Below are 22,991 nucleotides of genomic sequence, written 5' to 3' on the forward strand. Positions count from 1 at the left end.
TATGAACTTATTGCATTAATGCCAAGATTTTTAATTTCTTTTTTCAGAATCTGCTTATGCCATGCGTAAGTCATTTAACAATATTCTTTCAAAAGTGATAGGTCTGCATGTTTCAACATTAATTTTACTCTGCATGTTTTCCATAACGACGACTTCTACATCTAAGTTTAATGGTCTGTCCCCCATGGCCTGGCAACTTATGTGTACTGATCAGTATTGACAGAGCGCCATGACAAGGCAATTCTTTTACCACGGGTTTGTACAGAAGAGGTTACAAAAACACAGCCCCACAAACATATTTGACACCGAAACCAGGTCCGAACTGTTAGCGTACACCAAAAAGAACTTAGTCTCCATTTGGACCGTTCACTTATCTCGCGAACAGGATAAAGTCCGACCCCGGGAGTCAGACAGTATAGTCGTTGGTCGTTGGCACAGGGACGCGTTATATTCCCAGCTGTGTCATGCGCACGCTGCAACCTCTTGCGAATTTGGGTACTATGAATAGTTGTACACACACTCCTACTCATAAGAAATCCAAGGGTGGACAGCGAACTAGACAATTTGGGAAAATCTACATTGTAACGGGTTATATTCCAACAAAACCAATAGTTATGGCCATTTCTTACGTCAAATAAATAATTTTTCCGGTAACATCACCAAATAGTGCGTTTGTCATTTGAAACGGAGTGTAATTTCGCTGCTTGAACGAAGGGAAAACTGCTCTGTATGCAAATTACAGGTCGCGATGTCACAATAGATTTCTCGAGTGCTGATTGGCTATAAAGTGCCGGCTTTCCTATGACGTAAGTATGTGCAAATACAAACATTGCAAACGACGTCCCAGTGTTTCAACCCGGAAGTGTGGATCTCGCACAGTTTTCGACTGTTTCATGGCATTAAGTAAGACATATGCGTACAAACTAATTAAACTAGTGCCTGTCTAACAATATGCGAAGTGTGGAATATCGTTTGGGTCATTTTTTTCATATTTCAGTGATTTTTACTAAGGTTCGAGCGCGAGTCGTACGTGGTAACGTACAGACCGTACGCGTTCCGATGAACCACGCGCCACCTGTCCAATGACAGTTTCCGTTTGAAATGATTGACGTACAGAGCAGTTTTCTTTCAGGTGTCCGGTTTGTGTCCACCCTTGGTGTTTTATATAAGAACAGTGGCAAAGCACTTAATCTTGAAAATACTATTTTTACAATCAGACGGAAATATAAATATTCATTAATAATTGATATGTTATTGTGAACAAGCAAACACGGAAAAGAAATGTTGTAAAAGATCGAGTCATAATGTTCGAAATAGGTACTCAAAGTACCAACATTCGTCATTCGAAAGATAACGCGTCCCTGTGGTCGTTGGTCGTTGTTAGGCTGCATTCACAATTTCTTGAGGGGGGGGGGGATAGCGTTTATCACGATTTCAGGTATGTTTCTAAATATGCTGCACGCGCGCGACATAGGACAACGCTGCCTCAAATTCGGACAAAATCTGTTGCTGCATGCGCAGCTTAAAGGGGGAGTCGAAATGAAACTATCTCTGCTTGATATGAAATATGTGTTGGGTGTCCATTTTAGCAGTGACTTTTGGCTAATTTTTTGGTTTTGTTTTGTGTATCACTGCAGTTTCTTGTTCTACTTCATGAAGTGTGATCAAATGTCCAGTATTTAACTTATCAACACAACCATATGTGTACGGCTATCATTGCTATTGTTTAAAATTGAATACAAGTCATCAACAAGAATGATTACAGTCTTAACACACTTACAGAGTATTTTGCCAAACGGAATGTTTGAAATTGTTATTCTAGCATGGCGTATGGAGTAAAGCAAGAAACTGCAGTTGATACACGGAACAAACCATACTGAACAGTGGCTAAAAGGAAAAGCTAATGTCCCTTTTATACAATTATGTAAATTATGTTCAGTTTTCCTGACAGGGGAAGGAAGTCATCCTGTTTCCAACCATTTTATGTGATTGCTATTTTCCTGTTCTACAAGATGTTATCCTGCAAAAGAAAATATGTCAAAACAGCGCCCTCCTTCCCAGAGAGAGAGAGAGAGAGAGAGAGAGAGAGAGAGAGAATCTGTCAAGTTCAAAATCACGTCAGTTTTTAGCTCAAGTGTTCACACACGTGGGCTAATGTCGCAGCGATGTCTGTCTGTCTCTATGTCTGTCTGTCTGTCTGTCCGTCTGTCTGTGCGACTCATCAGATCAGAATCAAATCTGGTGCATAGATTCAGTTTCCGAATGGCAAGAACTGATTAGTTTTTGGTGGGTGTGGCTTGCTTACTTTGTGCTCATTTGCATAATTAATGATTTTAGAAAAAAACATATATATTGAGAACGACTGCACACAATTTAATGAGACTTGCTACAAATGTTGATTGCACCAAGATATATCAGCCGTAAAAGACATTAAGGGGTGACATGAAAGATAATTGCTAATTTGCATGTTTGATGAAATTTTCTAATTAGGGATATATATATCTGAATTGACTTGATCAAAATTGACGGAACTTGGTATGCATATTGAAGGTACTATGATTTAACATTATTGAAAGTCATTAAGTATTTTTGACTTCAGCCAATTCTTAATTTACATATTTAGGCCTAATGAACTTTCCTAATTAGGGATATATATCTGAATTGACTTGACCAAAGTTGACGGAACTTGCTACACATATTGAAGATACCATGAGACAACACTCTTGAAAGTCATTAAGCATTTTCAGTTCAGCCAATTCCTTCTTTGCATATTTAATGATCTTTTGAAATTAGAGAATTATATTTGATTGACTTGACCTAAGTTGATAAAACTTGCTTTGTACATCAAAGATATTATGATAATATTATTGAAAGTCAAAAGGCATTTTCACTTCAGCCAATTCCTAATTTGAATATTTAATGAACTTTTCCTAATTTGGGATATTTATCTGAATTGACTAGACAAAAGTTGATGAAACTTGCTTTGTACATTAAAGATACTATAACTATAATACAACACTATTAAAAGTCATTGAACATTTTTACTCAGGCAATTTCTAATTTGCATATTTAATGACTTTCCTAATTACAGATATATACCGGGATTTACTTCAAAGTCGGCAAAACATGCTATGTACATTGATGATTATACCTGGTTAAAACAATATTGAAAGTGATTTCGCATTTTCATGTCAACTAATTTATAATTTACATATCCAATGAGCTTTCACAGTTCGGCATATATAGCTTGGAGGATTTGACAACAGGCAATTACACTTGCTGTATAAAGTGGTGATACAATGACAGCAGTCAAAGAAATTTTGTATTTTTATTTCAGCTAACTAAATATTTATATACTTAATGACCTTTAAGAATTAATCTGTGGTAATTTTTTTCATTATGTTGATCATAATACTCTCAATTACGTTGCAAACATGTGGCACTGGTTCAAATAAGTTCAATAATGAAACACGTGAGCATTTTCAGTTCATTTATGGTATTTTTAGGGGATGTCAATAAGTCAGAAGGGGCATCTGAAAGCTTTTTGACTTTGTTACGGGGCATTTGAAAAAAATCCTATATTTTTTGGGATTCTCCTGCCCTCCCCTTCCCCCGAGGTTTTTGTGAATGCAGCCTTATAGTGATGTTAGATCATGCCAATTAATGTGATTGGATACTACTCTTAACTGCTCTTAACTCTTACTCTCAACTCTTAACTGCTTAAAGGCGCAGTAGTTTATTACCTGTTCTATAAATGTTCGATCTTCTTAGGTAGTTTGTACCACAGGCACTTGAGAGTTTCTATGTACAGGGATATACCCAGTTGTATACAGACATTCCATACGCATATGGTTCGTCCAGGTCACCTATTAAGTAGAAGCATTTCTGAGGGGCAGCCAACAAAGCCGTTCGTGCAAAAAGCTATTCGTAAGTGGGGGCTGGAGGAATTTTATTATTTTTTTTATTTTTCTTATTTATAAATTCAACGCAAGATCGACTATAAAAGAATAAAAGAATACGAAACGTGAACGACTAGTCCGACATAAAAACTACCAATGACTGAACTAAACACATTTACATATGAAATTTTTAATTTGATATCTACGTCTGAGTCCGACTCATGGAAGAACATAAACGTGTCTAAACAGCTTAGGGGTAGTAAGACTGATGATATGGAAAAGAATCTGGCTAGACCACTGTCCATTCCCGTATATCGACACATAAAGTTACTTTGTGCTTTCTGCCTGAATGGGTGGCTGTTTGTAGCTATGCAGGGGTTTCCGGCAGCCGGCGAAATTGACCGGTTACTCTCACGATTTCGCAAGCTACTTTTTTGAAAAATGTTGAGTCTTTCATCGCTAAAATATGTTTTACCTTCTGAAATGGTTCGGACAAGTATCACAAGCTGTGCTATCAAACTATTCAACAGGTTTTATTTGAAACAAAGTTTAGTAGACGAGTGACTACTACGATCGCCGTGCAGCACAGTCTAGCTGTACTGCCTGAATAAAAATCGGAATTGCAACGGTTGATTCTATTGGCAACCTGAATTGCTGACTCCAGTGGTGCCTTTTTATTCGCCAATGAAAACGTGCGTACTACACCTGTCGGCCGTCATACGCTCAATTCAAAAAGGCCGATAAACAACTGAAGAAGCGATCACAAGGTCAAGCATCGCTGTACGATCGTGGGTTTTAAAGTGCGCCAAAGAACAAGAGAAAGATAATTACGTGGATTTAAACTGTTTTCGAAGGCAATGGTCTGATTTTTTCTCACGAAAAACATTCCCGATTTATTACAGTTCGAATTTTAGTAGGTCGACGTGCGTTGCACTGCCGTAGCCGTAAGTGTGAACGTATGATATAACCAGCTGGAGGTATGATATGTAAGCCTACTGCTTTTCGGTCTATCCACGCCAATAAGAAGTCGTCTAGAGTGGTTGAAAATACAAGCACACCTCTGAACTCATTTCAAAAACGATCGTCAGGTTAAATCCATATGTGAGCTTCTGAACGTACAAATTTTCATATCCTATATCAAGGTTCTTACTTTGCATACCCATAAGCTTATAGGCCTGTCAAATAACCTTGAGGATCTTGGTTTCTATTTGCGAAGTATGGTCATTGTTGTCATTTTTTATTATTATTGAAAAATGAATTATCCTTTTAACCTCCCTCGAGGTATAAAAGTTCTTCGTTTACAGATTTTCATACCCAACATCAGGGTTCTTAATTTTAAGCATATGAAAAGTTTCTCGTTTTCTGTGTTTAAAATATCAGTCTCATCCAGGATGGCATCAACAGGGGGATTTCCCCCTTTACCAGAAAATTTAGGGGTGATTTCACCAGTTTATGTGTTCTACTTGTATCTCTAAGGTGTGATTCGCACCATTTCATAGGGAGCTGGTCCCCCCCCCCTTGATAAATTAATTTGGGTGTCAACATGTCGACAGGAATCTCCCATCCCCCTGTCTAGATGAAACACTGCATGATATCGTCTGCAGTATCAAATTTATATCAATAATAATAATGAATTATTATAGATTATTTCAGAAAGCATATAGGTTCTTAACATACCGATTTTCATATCATACATCAAGGTACTTTACTGAGCAATATTGTCAACTTATTTCTAGACTTTAGTTTTCTTTGTTCAAAATATAGTCAACATTACCACATTTTATCATTTTTAATTATGAATTATCATATTTAATCTCCCAGGAAAATGGCTTTTATGACATGAACACAAATTGTTGTCCTACATAAAATTCATTCATTGAAGTTTGAAACCTTATTGGTATAAAGACTGACTCAAAGTTGAACATAGTGTGTTTAAGAAGCTAGTAAGGCACATTGCTATTTGTACATCAATATCGAAAGTTTACTCTGTAGGCTAGGCCTACTTTATTTTTGATAAGAGGTTTCATATAGTTACCAGTCAATTGTTTGTTTGAAGCAGCTCTTGTTGAGAAATTGTTCTATTTCGCATATTACTAATTATGCAAATTGATATCAATTACGTGTCTTTGCCATGTGGTAAATGGGGAATAGGGAAATTTAATGTTACGCGATTGGTTGCTCTGCTTTAACGCGTTCAGTTTCGCTTGCTTGACAGCCTCGCCCTGCAAGCGAGCGAGTGCTTTATACTTCCCTTTTAATCAGTGCGCATGCGTAGATTAATCGCATCAAAACGCCATTAAGGTCATAGCCATACAATTCAAACTCAAGCAAGCGAAAGTTGTTCCTAGTTTTGTGGGCGATCGCAAGCTTAACCTGGATGTCACGTTAAGGTCACCGTGACAGGCCACGGATATTATTTATTCACCTCAGTGTACATAAGGTAAAGGTAAGGTTATGTAGCGACATCGCCACCTGTCAGCGTTACTGTCGCCTGTTTGTTACGTTGCATTGCAATGTGTCACTGGTGTAAGACATCGACTTGTTCACCTTAACCTTGTATTTACATATTGAGATGCGAGCCTTGCCCGCGCAATGGCGTCCAATGCCAAATTGTTGACTAGCTGATCTGTAGATTCTATTATAATCTACAAACATAGGTATTAATGCACTCGTGTCATGCTAAATTGTACCTCTTACCGTATACCGTCACTGCCGTGTCCACAACAACAGTATACAATGTAGTATATATTGTATGATGGTGGTTCCATAGCGATTCAATGAACTCGCGTTTGCTTCCGCAGCCCACATTTATATAAGTGACACAGAACTACTGAAGTGTAAACCAGAACACCAGCGAACTTACATATGTGAAGTAATGTTAAAAAATACCCGAAATATTTTTCTTATATATTCTGTTTCAATGTAAATTTTTAATTTTTTTAGTCCAGGTAATGTAATAGTACCCTGCAATATACCTCACATATTTATTAATTTTCACATTTTCCTTTAGGGGAACCTTCATTGTATTGTATGACCAAAATCTAACTATCAATAAATAAATGATAAATGATAAATGTGGGCTGCGGAAGCAAACGTGAATGTTAGGTTAGGTTGTCACTTATATCGTGAGGTGAACTCCATAGCTTGGCGTGAAAAGCCAATGTGGAGGGCATTCTCAGATCGGTGACAGTGTTTGTCGCGGCGCGGCGGGTCGCTCCTGATTTCTGCTGCAGCAATTGTATCTATGTCATTATATATTTGTAGATTGAAATGCTCGTTAGTGATATGGAAACGCTGTCTCCTAACTCCGTTACGGTCTCACGACTGATATCTCTCGTGTGCCACGCCTAACCTTGACAATGACACTCATCAGCGCAGCAGAGTCCGCTGGCGTAAATCACATTTGTCGGTGAGGGCGCCATAGCCAACTTTTCGGATTGAAACCACAGGCCCGCGCCCGGTGGTATACGCGTTCGAAGCGTTGAGGGTGATATGATTTTCAGCTATTCGATGCGGGAAAACAATACATATTTATAGCCATCTTAAGATTGAGCATTGTTCTATCTCTTCCGACTTATCCCCCCAACATTTTATAAATTTTGTTGTTTGTACCTACAACAAATATTGGGCATGCTCAATTGTACCTGCAGTCGCATGCTGCAGTCATAAAATGACACAGTACATCTGTACTGGCATGTCTCAAGTCGCAGCCCTTTAACATTGCTGGTTAGTTATCACTCTCAACGTTGCTGGTTTGTCATCACTCTCGAAGGAATAACGCTACACGTCTAATACAGTGCTGAGTCTTTGTATTTGATTGATTAATTGGCGACAGGTCAACTTGATGAAAATAAGATATAAGCAGTTTTGTCCTTGGATGTAACTTACCATTTTATATGTTATTAGTAGGCAGAGACGGGGAGAAGTTCAGAAAAGCTGGTGCTGTATGGGTGGAATTTTTTTCTATGGGGAAAACAGTCCGCAAACTAAATGAAATCTAGACAATTTGTCCTGGCCCAACTAGGACTGAACACAATGATATGAATTATCAGTAGAACAATTGCAACTGAAGTGTTGTGAAACATAAAAAGCCACTAAGGGACTACATGCCATAGCTGCAAATAGTCACCATTACTGTGGTGTTAGGGCATTGGCTATGGGTCACCTGGGGGACATGCTTTTGAGATGGGCGTGACAGGTTCGCCTCTGTTCAGAATGATGGCTCATTTCTCCATTTTACCACAGTAACACTGTGTAATAACATAGTTCACAGCCAGACATACAAGTGCAGTCACATGTAAACTGTGCCCCAACACACATGCACAGGATTGATGTGATTTGATCACCACCTCACTGAAGCCATCGTTTGCCATTGTAATTTTAGGAGAGATTGTTCACCAAGTGGCAGTGAAGTTCAGCAACATCTACAAGGGATTAAGTGACATTAACACAAAGATGATTGACTTGGACAGGACCGCTTTGTTAGCATTGCTTTGTTTTTTATCAACATTCTTACATCATGTAAATTCTACAAAGGATGGTGGCATGCATTTATCAGCTCAAGATCTTCACAGCAGAGGTGAGCAATATATCGCAATAATCTGTACGAGAGTTTTAAATACAGTCACAAGAAGACATTACATAGAGATTGATATTGTATCATTTCTGTCAGGCTCTCCTTGCATTGTGGAGGAGTTGTTTGGCATAAGCGCAATATAAATCTTTTCTTCCAAAGTGCAAGTACTGATTAGAACGGTAATCAAAGGAATGGTTGGGCATATACAATGTGTTTTTCAGTCAAATTATCATTAAAAAAGAAGTGAGCATATTGTTACACATATAAGTGATTCCCTGGACTAAAGACAATATGTTGTGTATTCTAACATCTATTAAATGGGAGTCTGTAAATCAGAATTAACATAATGCACAAACAGGATAATGTTTACATGATCAATGCAAGACTCTGGTATCTTGATCAAAATCACTCCCAGTTATTTTAACCACATGGAGAGTATTCTCATACATTGTGTTACTATGATTAAAGAAGTTAAACATTCTTGATTTATGCTCTTATCAGTGTTTTCTAATTATTGGCTTGAAAAGTTTGTAATTTGTTGCTCAAAAGATGGCACTGTGACCCTTGCCTTATGCAGATGATACTTTTTGCTAAATTTCTTCTTGTATGTGAATGAAAGAAAATGCATCAATTGTATTCACAAATTAGTTTAAGGGATATGGTCGTCAGCACTGACCCATACGACCTATGGCAACAATGTATCCAAGGCACAATGGTGATTGATGAAAGTTAAAACATGTCTGTCATTCTCTGTCATCGTATAATTTAAATTTTGCAGCTATGATGATGAGGTACATCTTGATATCGTGCACGAAATACATCGTTTGTAAACAAGAAACTCGCACAGGCGCAGTTCCGATAACTATATCCCTTTAAAGCAAATTTCTAAGCATGTAGGGCAACAGATAGTGTAAACTATGCTCTTCATCATTGACAATACTATCTCTTTTGTGAAATATTACAAACAACCAACATGATGGAAATGAATCTTAATTTAACCTTGTTTACAAATGAGTTATTTGACTGTTTTGTGTCCTGCTTTGTGTTGTAGTTCGTCGCAACATCTTGGGTGCCTGTGGAGGAACTTTGACTGGCACTTCAGGGGTATTCACTTCTCCTAATTATCCTAGTGACTACCCAGGCAATCAGGAGTGCATTTACTACATTCAAGGAGACGGATCACCCAACAGCCGCATAGAGGTAGGTTCATTAAAGCCCCAGTATTTGTAACTTTTTAAACCTTTTTTTATGTTCGAAATTACATATTATTCTCTTACATCCATGGTGAAATGTTGTTCAGTAAAGAAATAAGCCAAATTTGTGCTCCTGTAGTGACATACAAACGCTAAATATTGCCCGATCGAGTTGGATTGCCGCGCGGGTTTGTTGACAACTTGTAGGCTGTGCACGTGATCGAGAACGCCGATTCTGATCACGCGTGGATTCTGATGACATCATCGAGCCTCCAACATTCCTGGGGCCTTGCCATGCCACGCCACACTGCCTGGGTAATCGCCAATGGTCGCCGGCTGAATGACCTGCGAATGGTTTTATTTTGTTCTTCTCCGGTCAAATACGTACTGCTACTGTGTTTCAGAGGATACAGAACTTTGGCAGAGGAGGCTAACATTCTATTCTGGTACCGTGTGCATTATATGCGGATTATTCAAACTGCAGTCGGCAGTGCACCGATGTGCACCCTGCAGTTGGTCACTCAGAACTCCGAGTACCGATGTAAAATCAAGACAACGCTATATACACTTGGCTCACTTCTGTAGGCAAATAGCTATCAAAATTGAGTAACTTGAAGTAATAAATTTCAGCTGATTGTCGCTTTAGCGGCAAGGTGATTGCGAAATCGAAGCAACATAATTTGGCAATGTATGGTAGGCTGTCGAATGCAGTGAACGCGATGGCCTTTGGCTGCAAGTAAGGGAACCGTCAGTATTTACGACCTGGGGGTCATTCAAAAATTGAAAGTTATAAGGGGGTGCTCAAAATGTTTTTACGCTCCCATATATGCATATGTATATATGCAAATGGGAGGTATTCGTATAAGGTGGCAAAATGGCGTCTGTGTGTATGTATGTATGTATGTCTGTTAGTCCGTCCACATCAAAAACTCCTAAACGTTAGAACCTACTGTCTTAGTATTTGGTGTACAGGTGCACCTAGGGGTGGAGATGTGAATTTGTTCAAATGAACATTAAAAGACAATTTTATTTTGGCCAATTCCTAATTTGCATATTAAATGAATTTTCATAATTAGGGATATATATCTGAATTGACTTGATCAAAATTAATGAAACTTGCTATGTACATTAAAGACACTATGATACAATAATATTGAAAGTCATTAAGCATTTTTCCTTCAGCCAATTCCTAATTTACATATTTAATGAACTTTGCTAATTAGGGATATATATCTGAATCGACTGGACCAAAGTTGATGAAACTTGCTATATACATTAAAGATACTGTGATACAACATTATTGAAAGTCATTAAGCATTTTTCCTTCAGCCAATTCCTAATTTGCATTTTCAATGATCTTTTCTAATTAGGGATATATACTGGGATTTACTTGATCAAAGTTGGCAAAACATTCTGTGTACATTGATGATAATGCCAAGTTAAAACAATATTGAAAGTCATTTCACATTTTCATGTCAGCTAATTTATAATTTGCATATCTAATGAGCTTTCACAGTTTGGCATATATGGCTTAAAACTTGGCTAAAGGTAATTATAAAGTGGTGGTACAATGACAGCAGTCAAAGAAGGTTTTTTAGCTCCCATAGCCATATGTATATATGGCAATGGAAGCTATTCTTATAGGATAGGAAAATGTATGTATGTCTGTATGTCTGTATGTCTGTACGTCTGTATGTCTGTATGTCTGTATGTCTGTATGTCTGTCCGTCAACATCAAAAACTGCAAAACCGCTGTACATTTCATCTTGATATTTGGTGTGTACATGGATGATGGGCTGTAGATGAGATTTTGTTCAAATGAAGTTGTCATTGCCAAAAATATGCAAATTAAGTGAAAAAATGTAAAAACAGTCAAAATTGAAAAATCTCAATAACCACTGAGCAGATTACATGAAAAATTAGCATGTAAGTACTTTGGGCTGACATGAAATGATTGTGCGCATCTTGGGTCAGTATCTTGGACTTGCTATTTTTCATGAATTTTTTTGTAATTTTCTCCCATTTTTGGTCAAAAAATCTCCTGCTCTGAAACCACAAGTCCGATTGATTTGAAACTTGGTATGGAAGTGCATAGGAGTGACCTTTCATAAATTTGGGCAAATCGTGGTGAAATTTGCATATTTTTAGTCCATAGACTCCCATGTATAAGGCAGATCTCCATAGACTCCCATGTATAAGGCCACAAAAAATAAAAATTTAGTTTCTCATCGTATATTCATATTGCAAAAAGGATGCAGTGACACAATTTTTAGTCCCCACGGATGAAGTCCAGTGAGCTTATAGATTGGGTCATGTCCGTCTGTTCATCCATCCGTGAGTCCATCCGTTCACGCAGATATCTCGGATATTTTGACAAAATGTCATGTGACCTTGATGACCTTTGATCTCAAATATACATATTTGTCCATAACTCAGTAACCACAAGTGCTACCACCCTTCATATATGGTATGATGGGACAGCTTATGACGCCACATATTGTACCTCATTACTTATGCGCATATCTAATTTTGAGCGAGCTAATAGAGCTAGAGGTCTGATTTTTGGTATATAGGGATAACTAGCAATACAATTTTTTGACAAAATGTCACGTGACCTCGGTGACCTTTGACCTCAAATATACATATTTGTCCATAACTCAGTAACCACAAGTGCTACTCCCTTCATGTATGGTATGATGGGACAGCTTATGACGCCACATATTGTACCTCATTAATTATGCACATATCTAATTTTGAGCGAGCCAATAGAGCTGGATGTCTGATTTTTGGTATATAGGGATAACTATAGGAGAGAAATTTTTTGACCAAATGTCATGTGACCTCGATGACCTTTTACCTAAAATATATGTTTATGTCAATAAATAAGTAACCACAAGTGCTATGTCCTTTGTATTTAGTAGGATGGGAGACCTTATGACAACACACGCTTTACCTCATTAATTATGTACACATCTAATTCTGGGCAAGCGAATAGAGCTAGAGATCTGATTTTTTGGCATATAGGGATTAATTAGCATTATAATTTTTTTTTTCAAAATGTCATGTGACCTCGATGACCTTTGACCTTGATTATACATATATATGCATATTTCAGTAACCACAAGTTCTATACCCTGCAATTTTGATGGGATATTAGACCTTAAGATGTCACATCTTGTACCTCATTTATAATGCGCATATGTATTTCTTGGCTGGCCAATACTGCTAGAGGTCTGATCTTTTTTCCTGATTTAGAACCATAACTTAGACATGCCTCATGTGTTTCAAATTGGGAACAACGACATAGACCTATGTGCCCATAGATCTTAACATATACACTCCAGTGATACTTCTTAATGACCACATTTTCCTACCCCATCAAGACTAATACTCCTATTACAAGTGGGGACTATGTCATTGTAAATGACTTGTTGAGTTAATGGTTGTATCACAGTATTCGATATATCTAATTCTGTATTTTTTCCATTTTATATTCTGAATAATTACATTAAACATATTTCACTGTCTCCAGTACATTTCATTTAAGTATTTTCACTTCATGCACTTTATCCCTTTCACACATGTTCAAATATCTGACCAGAGAACAAACACTAAATAGTCCAGGATGGGAGTTACAGTGTCATTGACGCTATTTTTATTTTAGCTAATTACGTATTTGTATACTTCATGATCTTTTAGAACTAATCAGCGATGAATATTGTTCATTATGTTGATCATAATACTTTCAATGAAGTTGCAAACATGTGCCGAAGGTTCAAATTTACACATAACTGCAATAATAATGAAACACGTGAGCATTTTCAGTTCATATCTGGTACCTTGCTGCAGGCCCCACACCAATCTCGGCCCGGCCCCGCTGCACTTAGGCTACTACCTCCATGAAGTACAGCCTTACAGGGCTAGTAGACGGCCAAACACACAAAAAACAACGTCGCAGTGTAAAATCCGTAGGTCAGAACCGTTGATCATAAATTTTCAGAACCAGTGATGTTTAAAAGTTTTGTATTGATCACTTCATTTAGGTTTATGTGAATGACTTTCTCATCGAGCTGCGTCTATAATTGTCCCGGGCATTGTCCATGCAAATTTGGGGCCTGCCTTAGCTCCCTCCGATCGTCTGTAGACTACAGCCAAACTCACAGTCCTGAGCAAATTGTACAGTTGTGAAAGTCAGATATGTATCATGAATTTTATACAAAAATATATAAAAAAACAGAATCAAACCAAGAGGTTAGTTTGCTGTCGGGCCGGGTGCGCAGGGGACGACTTTGCAGTGAGGCCGGGATCTCTCTTGTGTTCGAACTTCTAAGCTTACAATGCCTGGAGCTCAATCGCATCGCAGCTAGCCGATACTTGTTGTACTACTGTAGTCCTTGTGAGGATTAGATACCCGTTACGTTCGATATTATTTTGAAATACTTTTAAATTTAATAAGTAAGACTTTTGTACTGCATTCAAGATATAATTTTTCCTTTCTGAGCGTTTTCAATTACACCGGCAACGATATGCGAAGTTGATAGGCTGTGTTGCCTGCAGCGTAGCCTGGCCGTACACAAAACTTCGTTTGAGTAGACGGAGCAGAATCAGTCCCGTCATTTATTTTCAACGAAATTTTTATTATACTCCATAATGGAAGAAACGACTAGTTCAATGATTACAATGGTGAAGTGTTGAATTTTTATTCATATATGTTTTTCTCTCTCAATTCATTCAGCAAACTTGATCTCCGTACCATCGGTCACAACGTGCAGTGCCTTGCATGAAGCTAATAGTCATTAGTTTAGCTGTTCAAGACGTTTGTTTGCACGGCTCATTATAGTCGGAACAATCTGTAAACACTTACATATTTATATCTTTCCGGTATTTCACCCAACTTTCGCACGTTTTTAGCTGAGTCTCCAGTTTCGATGGACCAGACCTTTTCGAAGAGCGTATGGTTTCTACGGACGCTACAGTAAAACTTGCGTAGATGTGGTTGAGCATGCGCGGTGGTGTGATTACGTTTCGTTTCGTGTGTCAACAAAGCTGACTTCTGGTCCGGACAAGAAGTCATTTTTCACTCCTTTTACTGTTAATCGTGAGGCGGGCTGGGCATGCAAACCATGCGATTCAGTATTAATTATGGTCTACTTTCACATACTGAGGATGTCATTTTAATCAAAAATATGAAAAATATTGTTAAAAGTTACAAATACTGGGGCTTTAATACCTTAATATTGGCAAAGCTGACCAAAGGTACCGTACCTCAAAGTATCATGTCAATGAATTGCTAATTTGCATATTTGATGAACTTTTATAGTGTGATAGTCTAGAATTTAGAAATACTGCTGCAAATTTGATGAAATTTGATACCGTGATACAGTGTTGTAATAGCATGCAAAGACATTTAGTAGTATCATGTCAGTTAATTGTTGATTTTCATATTAAATGACTCCCCAAAATTAGGGTGATATGTCCAGAAATACTTCATCGTATTTGATGAAACGTTGTACAGGTGTTGATCTCACAGTGTTGGGATAGTGTATAAAAACGTTAAGCATTATTATATCATTTATTTGCTAATTTGCATATTAATACATTTTTAATGAGGGTAAGTTGTCCTTAAATACGTCATCCAATTTGATGAGAATTGGTACAGATGTTGAGCTCAAATTGCTTGAAGGGACAAAGTTGGCCATTTTTCATGAATTTTGTTTGATGCAAGGTACCACTTATATTGTTTGACATGTTGTAAGATACTGAATAAATGAGTGACTGTGCATATATTCGACCCTGGTTTTAGACAAATTAAATGAAGCCATCACGAAAATGAATTAATGCTCATGACCATTAATTCATTTTCGCAATGGTCTCATTAGTCGTGTCTAAAACTGAAGTCAATTATATGCATGGTCACTCATTCATTCAGTATCTTTCAACATGTCAGTCACTCATTCATTCAGTATCTTTCAACACGTCAAACAATATAAGTAATATCTCGTATCTAACAAAATTCATGAAAAAATGGCCGACTTTGTCCCTTTAATAGTGTATAGGTATCATGTTAATTAATTTTTAGCTACTACCGTAATCACTCCATCAGTTCGACCGGGAAAAAATAATTACGATTTATGAAAAGACGAACTGATGGGCTACAAAAAATAATATCAATACTCAGCCGGTCGAATTTCTAGAATATATTTTCGACGGTCACAAGTTTCCATAAGTTTACATGTAAGAACTGTGGGCACCTTCAGCTGGTCGTGTAGGAGGCATGTATGATCAAATTTAACAGTTTGACCCGAGAAAGAATGAGTCTCTAATACCTTAGAAGCTCGGATCTGCAGCTTTGATCTTCAAAAATACAAAACGGCGACAGAAAAGTTGATTCATATGCACAGCACACCACGACGACATGGACGCCGCCATATTTACTTGGATGTTGATACCATAGAGGGCGCTAGACAATAAAGACTATTTAGTACGCTCAACAACGGTACCATGTCATTTTATATTTCAGGTGAAGACGGCGAAAGAAGATACTAATAAAAACAATTTACAAAATATTGAAAACATGTAATCGGCTTTTGGTTTCCTTACTTTTTTATACTTGTGTTGAATGAATGAATGGATGATTTGAATGGAAAATTGTGTACAGACTGAATGTTTCCCTGTTCAGAATTATTACATTCATTTTTTCACAATGAAAATATTACGGTTTCCGTATACATTTGTCATGACGATTTTTTCTGATGCCAGTTTAGCAAAATTTTCAGCATTGCTAAATTTTGTTCAACTCGTCCAAAGTTCCCCTGACATTAAATGCACCAAGCCAGAATTTTGTTTTGTTCAATGTCCCTTAAATTTAAATGCCGTACTGTCGAGCAGCACTTCATTTTTAGACGCTTAAGTTTTCTTTCAATTTCTTGTTTGCAGAATTTTGTAGATGTTATGCCAGTAGCACTAAATTCAGAATACGTTTATTACAATTTTATGTATGAACCACAATTTTTTGCAACCGCCCCTCAAAAGAGAGAGAGAGGAGAAAAAAAAAAAAAAAGCGGAGGTTCTGAGAGAGAGAGAGAGAGAGAGAGAGTAAAATATAAAAAAAAAGAAAAATAAAAAATAAAAAGTTGGCATTGTTTTATTTAGGTATACTCTTTCTGGAGGATGTGGTGGCCCTGAAAAGGGCCGTTTATGGTTTGGGTTTGTTGTCGCTCAGACATACTGATCTGAGGCTTTTAGCTGTACTGGTTTAGACAGCCAACTCATCTGCGGTGAAGCCTTCAAACCATGGTTCTTCATCATCGTCTTCGTCGGTGAACACGTCCACCAACATGTCCGCCAAGACTTGCTCGTTGTGGGTCAGGTTAACTTCGCTGCCGTCTAGAGCGTTGCTGATCCCGCAAACCTTGAACGACTTCGCTACCATTACCGGCTTCGATCTAAGCTGCTGCCAAGCGCTGGTCACCCAGTCTACAATGGTTTGGCGATCGGCGGTGGTGAGGCGGCTTTCGCTGTCTTCGTTGTCGAGGGCTTTCTGTGCTGCTTCTTGGATGTACGATGTCCACGAGCGCCGGAGTTCCGCCTTGAACGGCTTGTTCAAGACGACATCAAGGGGCTGGAGCTTCGATGTGCACCCACCAGGTATCACCGCCATCACCGAGTTTGCTCGACGGATTTTGGACTTGATGGCATCGGTTTTATGGGCTCAGAAGGAATCTAGAATCAACATCGAGTAGCGACGCTCAGTGTATGGTATCCAGATTTCTTCAACCCACCTCGCCATCAAGTCCTCGTCCATCCAGCCCTTCGGTTGAACAGCGATGACAAACCCTGGTGGATGCTGCAGCTTCAGCTCCCGCTTCCCCTTGAAGATGACCATCGGTGGAAGAACATCGCCGTTTGCTGCTACCGCCAGTACCACGGTGAGGTGTCGTTTCTCGGCGCCGGTCGTTCTCACTCTGACGGTCTTCTCACTCTGACGGTCTTCGTGCCACGCTTCTCGACTGTTTTGTTGGGTACCAGATCGAAGTAGACCGGTGTCTCATCCATATTACCGATGACATCGAAGTCGTCTGCGAGTCGCTGCGTACGGACGTAATCGTGGAAGCTGGTGATGTGCTGCTGAAGGTTGGCCGGGAGCTTTTGCGATACCGATGTCTTGCTGCGTAGTACAAGTTCATGCCGCCTCATGAACTTTTGACACCACCCTCTGGACGCTTTGAAGTCGCGGTTCTCTGGCTTTACCACTTGAAGTGCGTGAGTGCAGATGGCATCGATGGTGACGGGGATCTGAAGATCGCACTGCTGTAGAATCCACTGGAGAATGGCTTCATCGGTCTCGACGGAATATGACATCTGTCAGCCACCACCAACCAGACGACCACCTCGAGTGAATTGGTCGTGTTTGAAGTCGTACTTCTTCCAGGTTTTCAGTGTGGAGAGTGGGATGTTGAATAGCCTGGCGGTGGCATTCAAACCGTTCTCTTTGGCCTGGTCACGAATTTCTCGGCGCTGTTTCGGGGTGTACGACTTGTACAAACCCCGTTTCTTGACTGGTGATGGTGTCGATGCGATGAGTTCGGTGACGATGGGCAGCGGTGCAGTGACGACGGGTGGTGATGGTACGACGGCGGCGGGTGGTGGTTGGACGGTAGGCGGTTGGACAGTGGCAACGGTTGTTGGTGGTGGAACGGTATCAGCGCGAGTTGGAGATGCAGAATCGATACGTGGTATCTTTCTTGGACGTCCAACTGGTCGCTTCGCTTTTCTCTTGATCGGTGACGGAGTGCGGAACATCGATGGCGGTAACGCAGGAGTCTTGGCGAAGTAGGAGTCGATGCGATTCATGGTGATGCTCTTCGTTAGGATAGCGAATTGCGAGTGAAGTTGCATTCATTTCAGAGACGTTTTTATACACTTTTTCGTTTTGATATACCTGCTTTACGCTTTATACCCGGTATACCCGGTAGACTGTATTCTATAGAAGCTATTGGGATGGGTATACATGCAGCGTCCAGCGTCAGACTGTATGTATGGCCGTTTGTGAGGATGTCCGTCCACTCAAATATCTTGAGAAGCGCAGTACTTACAGATTTCATATTTGTTGTGTAGATGCAAAATATGATTATGAGAAATTAAATTTTTTTAGTTTTTGATATTGTTAAAATGAATCAAATTAGTGCAAAAAAGACATTTTTGGTAAAAAATCTTCTTCTTCATAACCGCTGGTCAGACAGCTTTGATATTCAGGACCAAACTCAGATTTGTTCAAATTGTGGTGAAATATGCAAATTTGTATTGTTAAGGAATTTTTTTGTCATTTTTGGTCAAAAATTTATTTCATCAAAACCGCTTGTTTGACAGCTTTGATATTTGGTATACAGGTTCATAGGGATTATCAAAATATGATGTAGTCAAAGTATGATGAAATCTACAATTTTGTACTTTTGGGGCAATTTTTGCCATTTATGGTCAAAAAAATTATTTCTCAAAAAGTACATGTCTGATAGCTTTGATATTTGGTGTACAGGTTCCTACAGATGAACTAAAGGTTCCCACAGATGAACTGGCTTCTCAGCTAGGCGACTGATGCCGTATGTTGTGGGTTCAAATACGATTGAAAACTAGCTGTATTTTCTACCCTGGGTTGGTAACTCTGCTGGTGGACAGAATTGTCCCAGAGGTTATCGTTCGCCCAGTTAAAGCGATGAAATTCGTTCCTTTGCGTCGATAAAGTGTGTATGTGCGATGTATGATAGTGAGCATGCGTGCGTGAGTGTTTCACGAACTCTACAACGTGTTGAGCGGTCTCAGTCAGAAAAATGTAACAACTTAGCCGGCTATTGAACCACTCTTTTTTGGGAATGGAGATTTAGCCGAGCGGTTCTCTCTCTGGCCTCTCGGCTAGGCGACTGATGCCGTATGTTGTGAGTTCGAATCCGATTGAAAACTAGCCGTATTTTCTACCCTGGGTTGGTAACTCTGCTGGTGGACAGAATTGTCCCCGAGGTTATCGTTCGCCCAGTTAAAGCGATGAAATTCGTTTCTTTGCGTCGATAAAGTGTGTATGTGCGATGTATGATAGTGAGCATGCGTGCGTGAGTGTTTCACGAACTCTACAACTTGTTGAGCGGTCTCAGTCAGAAAAATGTAACAACTTAGCCGGCTATTGAACCACTCTTTTTTGGGAGTGGAGATTTAGCCGAGCGGTTCTCTCTCTGGCCTCTCAGCTAGGCGACTGATGCCGTATGTTGTGGGTTTGAATCCAATTGAAAACTAGCCGTATGATATATTGAAATTGTGATGAAATCTGCAATTTTGTATTTTTGGCGCAAGTTTTACCTTTTTTGGTAAAAAAATTTGTTTCTCAAAAATACTTGTCTGATACCTTTTATATTTGGTATTCAGGTTCCTAGGGTTTGTCTTACTGTGATATTTTTAGACTTGATGAAATCTTGTATTTTAAGATCAATTTTTGCCTGTTTCGTTCAAAATCTTTATTTATACTTAATTTTGTATCCATGTCTATAGTAGCTTCAGGGACATTGGCCCTATGTTTTATTTGTGTAATTCATAAATTTATTGTATTTAGGGTGAATGTCCAGAAGCTCTTCATCAAATTTTTAAATCACATGGTACAGATGGTAATCTCAGCGTTATTATAGGATACAAAATATTTAGCAACATCAAAGTGTCCTCTATTAGTCTATTTGGCACCCCATGACTCAAGAATATTCTCTGTGACTCAAGTAAATTTCACAAATTTTTCAATTGACTCAAAACTTTCTTGACATCCCTTTTGTTAGTACACTGAGCAACATCCTGTCGATTAATTACTAACTGATTTATTTAATGACATTTTATAATTTGGGTGGCAGTCTAGATTTGCTTTGCGTTTTCACCAACTAGTCAGCATAAAATATGGTTTGACCCGCAAAAATTTGCTACAAAAGGTTTCTCAACAGTTTTTTATAGAGTCAAATGTGCTTAATAACATAGTAAAAGTCTACCAAAATCTGACCACCGGAAACGTGTCTTTTTCAAGATGGCGTCCAAGATGGCCGCCATATACTTAAAATGGCCATAACTACATAAATATTAAACCTAGACTAGTGATGTCTGTGTCTAGCACATGTTTTAGTGGTTTAGGAATCCACGTACCATATCTAGATTATAGGCAAGTGATCATAAGTCCCATAATATGCATATTAAAAATAATCACTGTCACATTCTTCATTGCTCATGTGGATTTTCACAATTTCCAAGGTTAGGTAGTAAAGGGAAAGCAAATCCACACATCGTTCATGTTTGAGTTATTTGCGTTTTGTGTATAAAATTGTGCATAATTTAAGTGTATATCATGTTTGGCTGTTTTATGTAAAATGTTGCTTAGCAATGGCGAGACGTACCCGTAATCTAGGCATGATGTTACTCCACACTGGAGCGGAGAGACTAGTGTGACACTGCGATCCTTTGGCGCTACATTTCGAAAACAGAGTTTTCTTCATCAGTCGCTTAAAATTCATGCTTCTTGATTGGTGAGACGTGTTGAATGGTTGATTGTTTTTATTTGGCAGTATGCTGTTCCACTTCATTTGTTGTTCAAGTCGGGAAGCTAGAATGTCTACTGTTTGGTCTTGTTGTGTTTGTGTAGGTTCATGTGAACCTGAGTTCGAGCTGTTGTCGCTTTTGTGAAATCTGGCGCTTGTAAGTGTAATGCCTTTATTTCTGTTCCTTCTATATGTGATTATTGGAACAGTTTTTTCAGTGTTTCGTCTTTTACAAGTTCACTCCAGTTTTCTATCATGGCTTGCTTGATTTTTGTCGTTTCGAGGTACAGGCTATATGTTGTTATGAAGACTACAGTATTATTGGTGGCGTTCTTTCTTTCTTTTTGTTGTTCAAGTTGCCTTTTTCTGCTTTTATGATCTGTTTCTCTGATAATGCGTTCTATTTCATTTTTTTATGTTGTCGGTCTTGTAATTTTTCACTAAATTGCGTGACTTTCTGTGTAAAATCGGTTTGGTTGTTGCATGTTCTGATGTATCATAATGTTTCACCTTTGATCAGACCTTTGAATGTTGCTGCCGGATGGCATGAGTTTCTTTGTAAGAACTGGAATGTATCTGTTGGTTTTGTATGTGTCTTGGTGTTGAGAATGTTCTCTTTGTTGTATTGATGACCTTTGTAGATAGTCAGGTCTAAATATGTGATTTCTTGAGAGGAGCTTTCAAACGAAAATTTGAAAATAGGATGCATTTTGTTGATGTTTGATATGAATTCATTGAGTTCGTGTTGTGTTCCGATGAAAATCAGAAAACATCGTCGCCTGAACCTCAGCCAGGTCGGTATTTGTTGTTTGTGTTTCAGTATTATTCTCATTTCTGTCTCATGAAATGTAATATCTCCTATTTCCGGAGACGAGAGAGACCCATAGAGTACCCCCATATTTGCCGGTAGAATTCATCGTTGAATTCAAATGTGTTTTTTTTTAAAGATTGTTTTTAAGATTTCAGCTTGATGTCTCGTTTGTAGTATTGCACCATAATAGAAAAAGACTTAAACTTTTGCTCCAACTTTCCTCATGACACTTTTAATCATTCTCTCACCAAATCAAAAGTGATCAGGCATGGTGGCCTAACTAACACCGTGGAGGTGCACATATTTATTCATCTCTCCAAAAATTAGCTTCTCTACAGCTGTCCGTGATATCACTCTGAAATGTTGCGTTAAGATCGAAAAGGCCAACCTGTATTTCAAGTTAGCTCTATAATGGTGATAAAATTGTCATGGACAAATTTTAGGCAAAAGTTTTTCTCAAAACCTCTTTTTCCTCTAAACCACCCATGCAATGGCTGTAAAATTTGATTTGTATGTTCCAGGTGAGAAGTTCATTCAGATTTGTTCCAATGATATTGGAATTTGTGTATTCAAGTTTTTGAGGCAAATATATTCCAATTTTTCGTTAACACAAGTTTTCCTAAAAAATGTACCAGTCACATAGATTTTAAATTTGTAACCAAAAGTTCCCTGATATGAAAATATTTTGGACCATACTCTCATTCATGGTCAAGACATCTGATAACTTTCATATTTTGTCTGTCTGATAGCTCAGTAAAAAGCTTCATGCTTTTCCAATTACTATGTGTTTTTGTACTGTGTCTGTGTGTCGTCTGCTCCATGCACACTGTGTTGCTCGGTCACGCACAGGATTGTAACATCTAAGTCGGTTGCTGTGACCAACTCTTTTGGGTTTGAAACGGTAGCTGACTGGTTTTGTGTGAGGCCTGGCAGCTAGGTGATGTTGCCGTGAGTGTA

At 38.6% G+C, this 22,991-nt stretch overlaps 1 protein-coding gene across 2 annotated transcripts in view; it reads left to right on the forward strand.

Annotated features, from left to right (window-relative positions):
- The first annotated feature begins 6,173 nt into the window (after positions 1-6,173).
- Positions 6,174-22,991, forward strand: part of LOC139149216 (CUB domain-containing protein 2-like) — a 47,944-nt gene continuing 31,126 nt past the window's right edge. Inside the window, exons 1-3 of one of the 2 annotated variants that reach the window (XM_070720800.1) lie at positions 6,174-6,345; positions 8,284-8,478; positions 9,527-9,675. In XM_070720800.1, coding sequence (XP_070576901.1) covers positions 8,355-8,478; positions 9,527-9,675 — 273 coding nt within the window. In that variant the 5' untranslated portion in view covers positions 6,174-6,345; positions 8,284-8,354. The remainder of the gene's footprint in view (positions 6,346-8,283; positions 8,479-9,526; positions 9,676-22,991) is intronic. The other variant, XM_070720801.1, reaches the window with a different exon arrangement.

This window comes from Ptychodera flava, chromosome 14 (assembly GCF_041260155.1).
Source record: "Ptychodera flava strain L36383 chromosome 14, AS_Pfla_20210202, whole genome shotgun sequence".
Taxonomy (NCBI): Eukaryota; Metazoa; Hemichordata; class Enteropneusta; family Ptychoderidae; genus Ptychodera; species Ptychodera flava.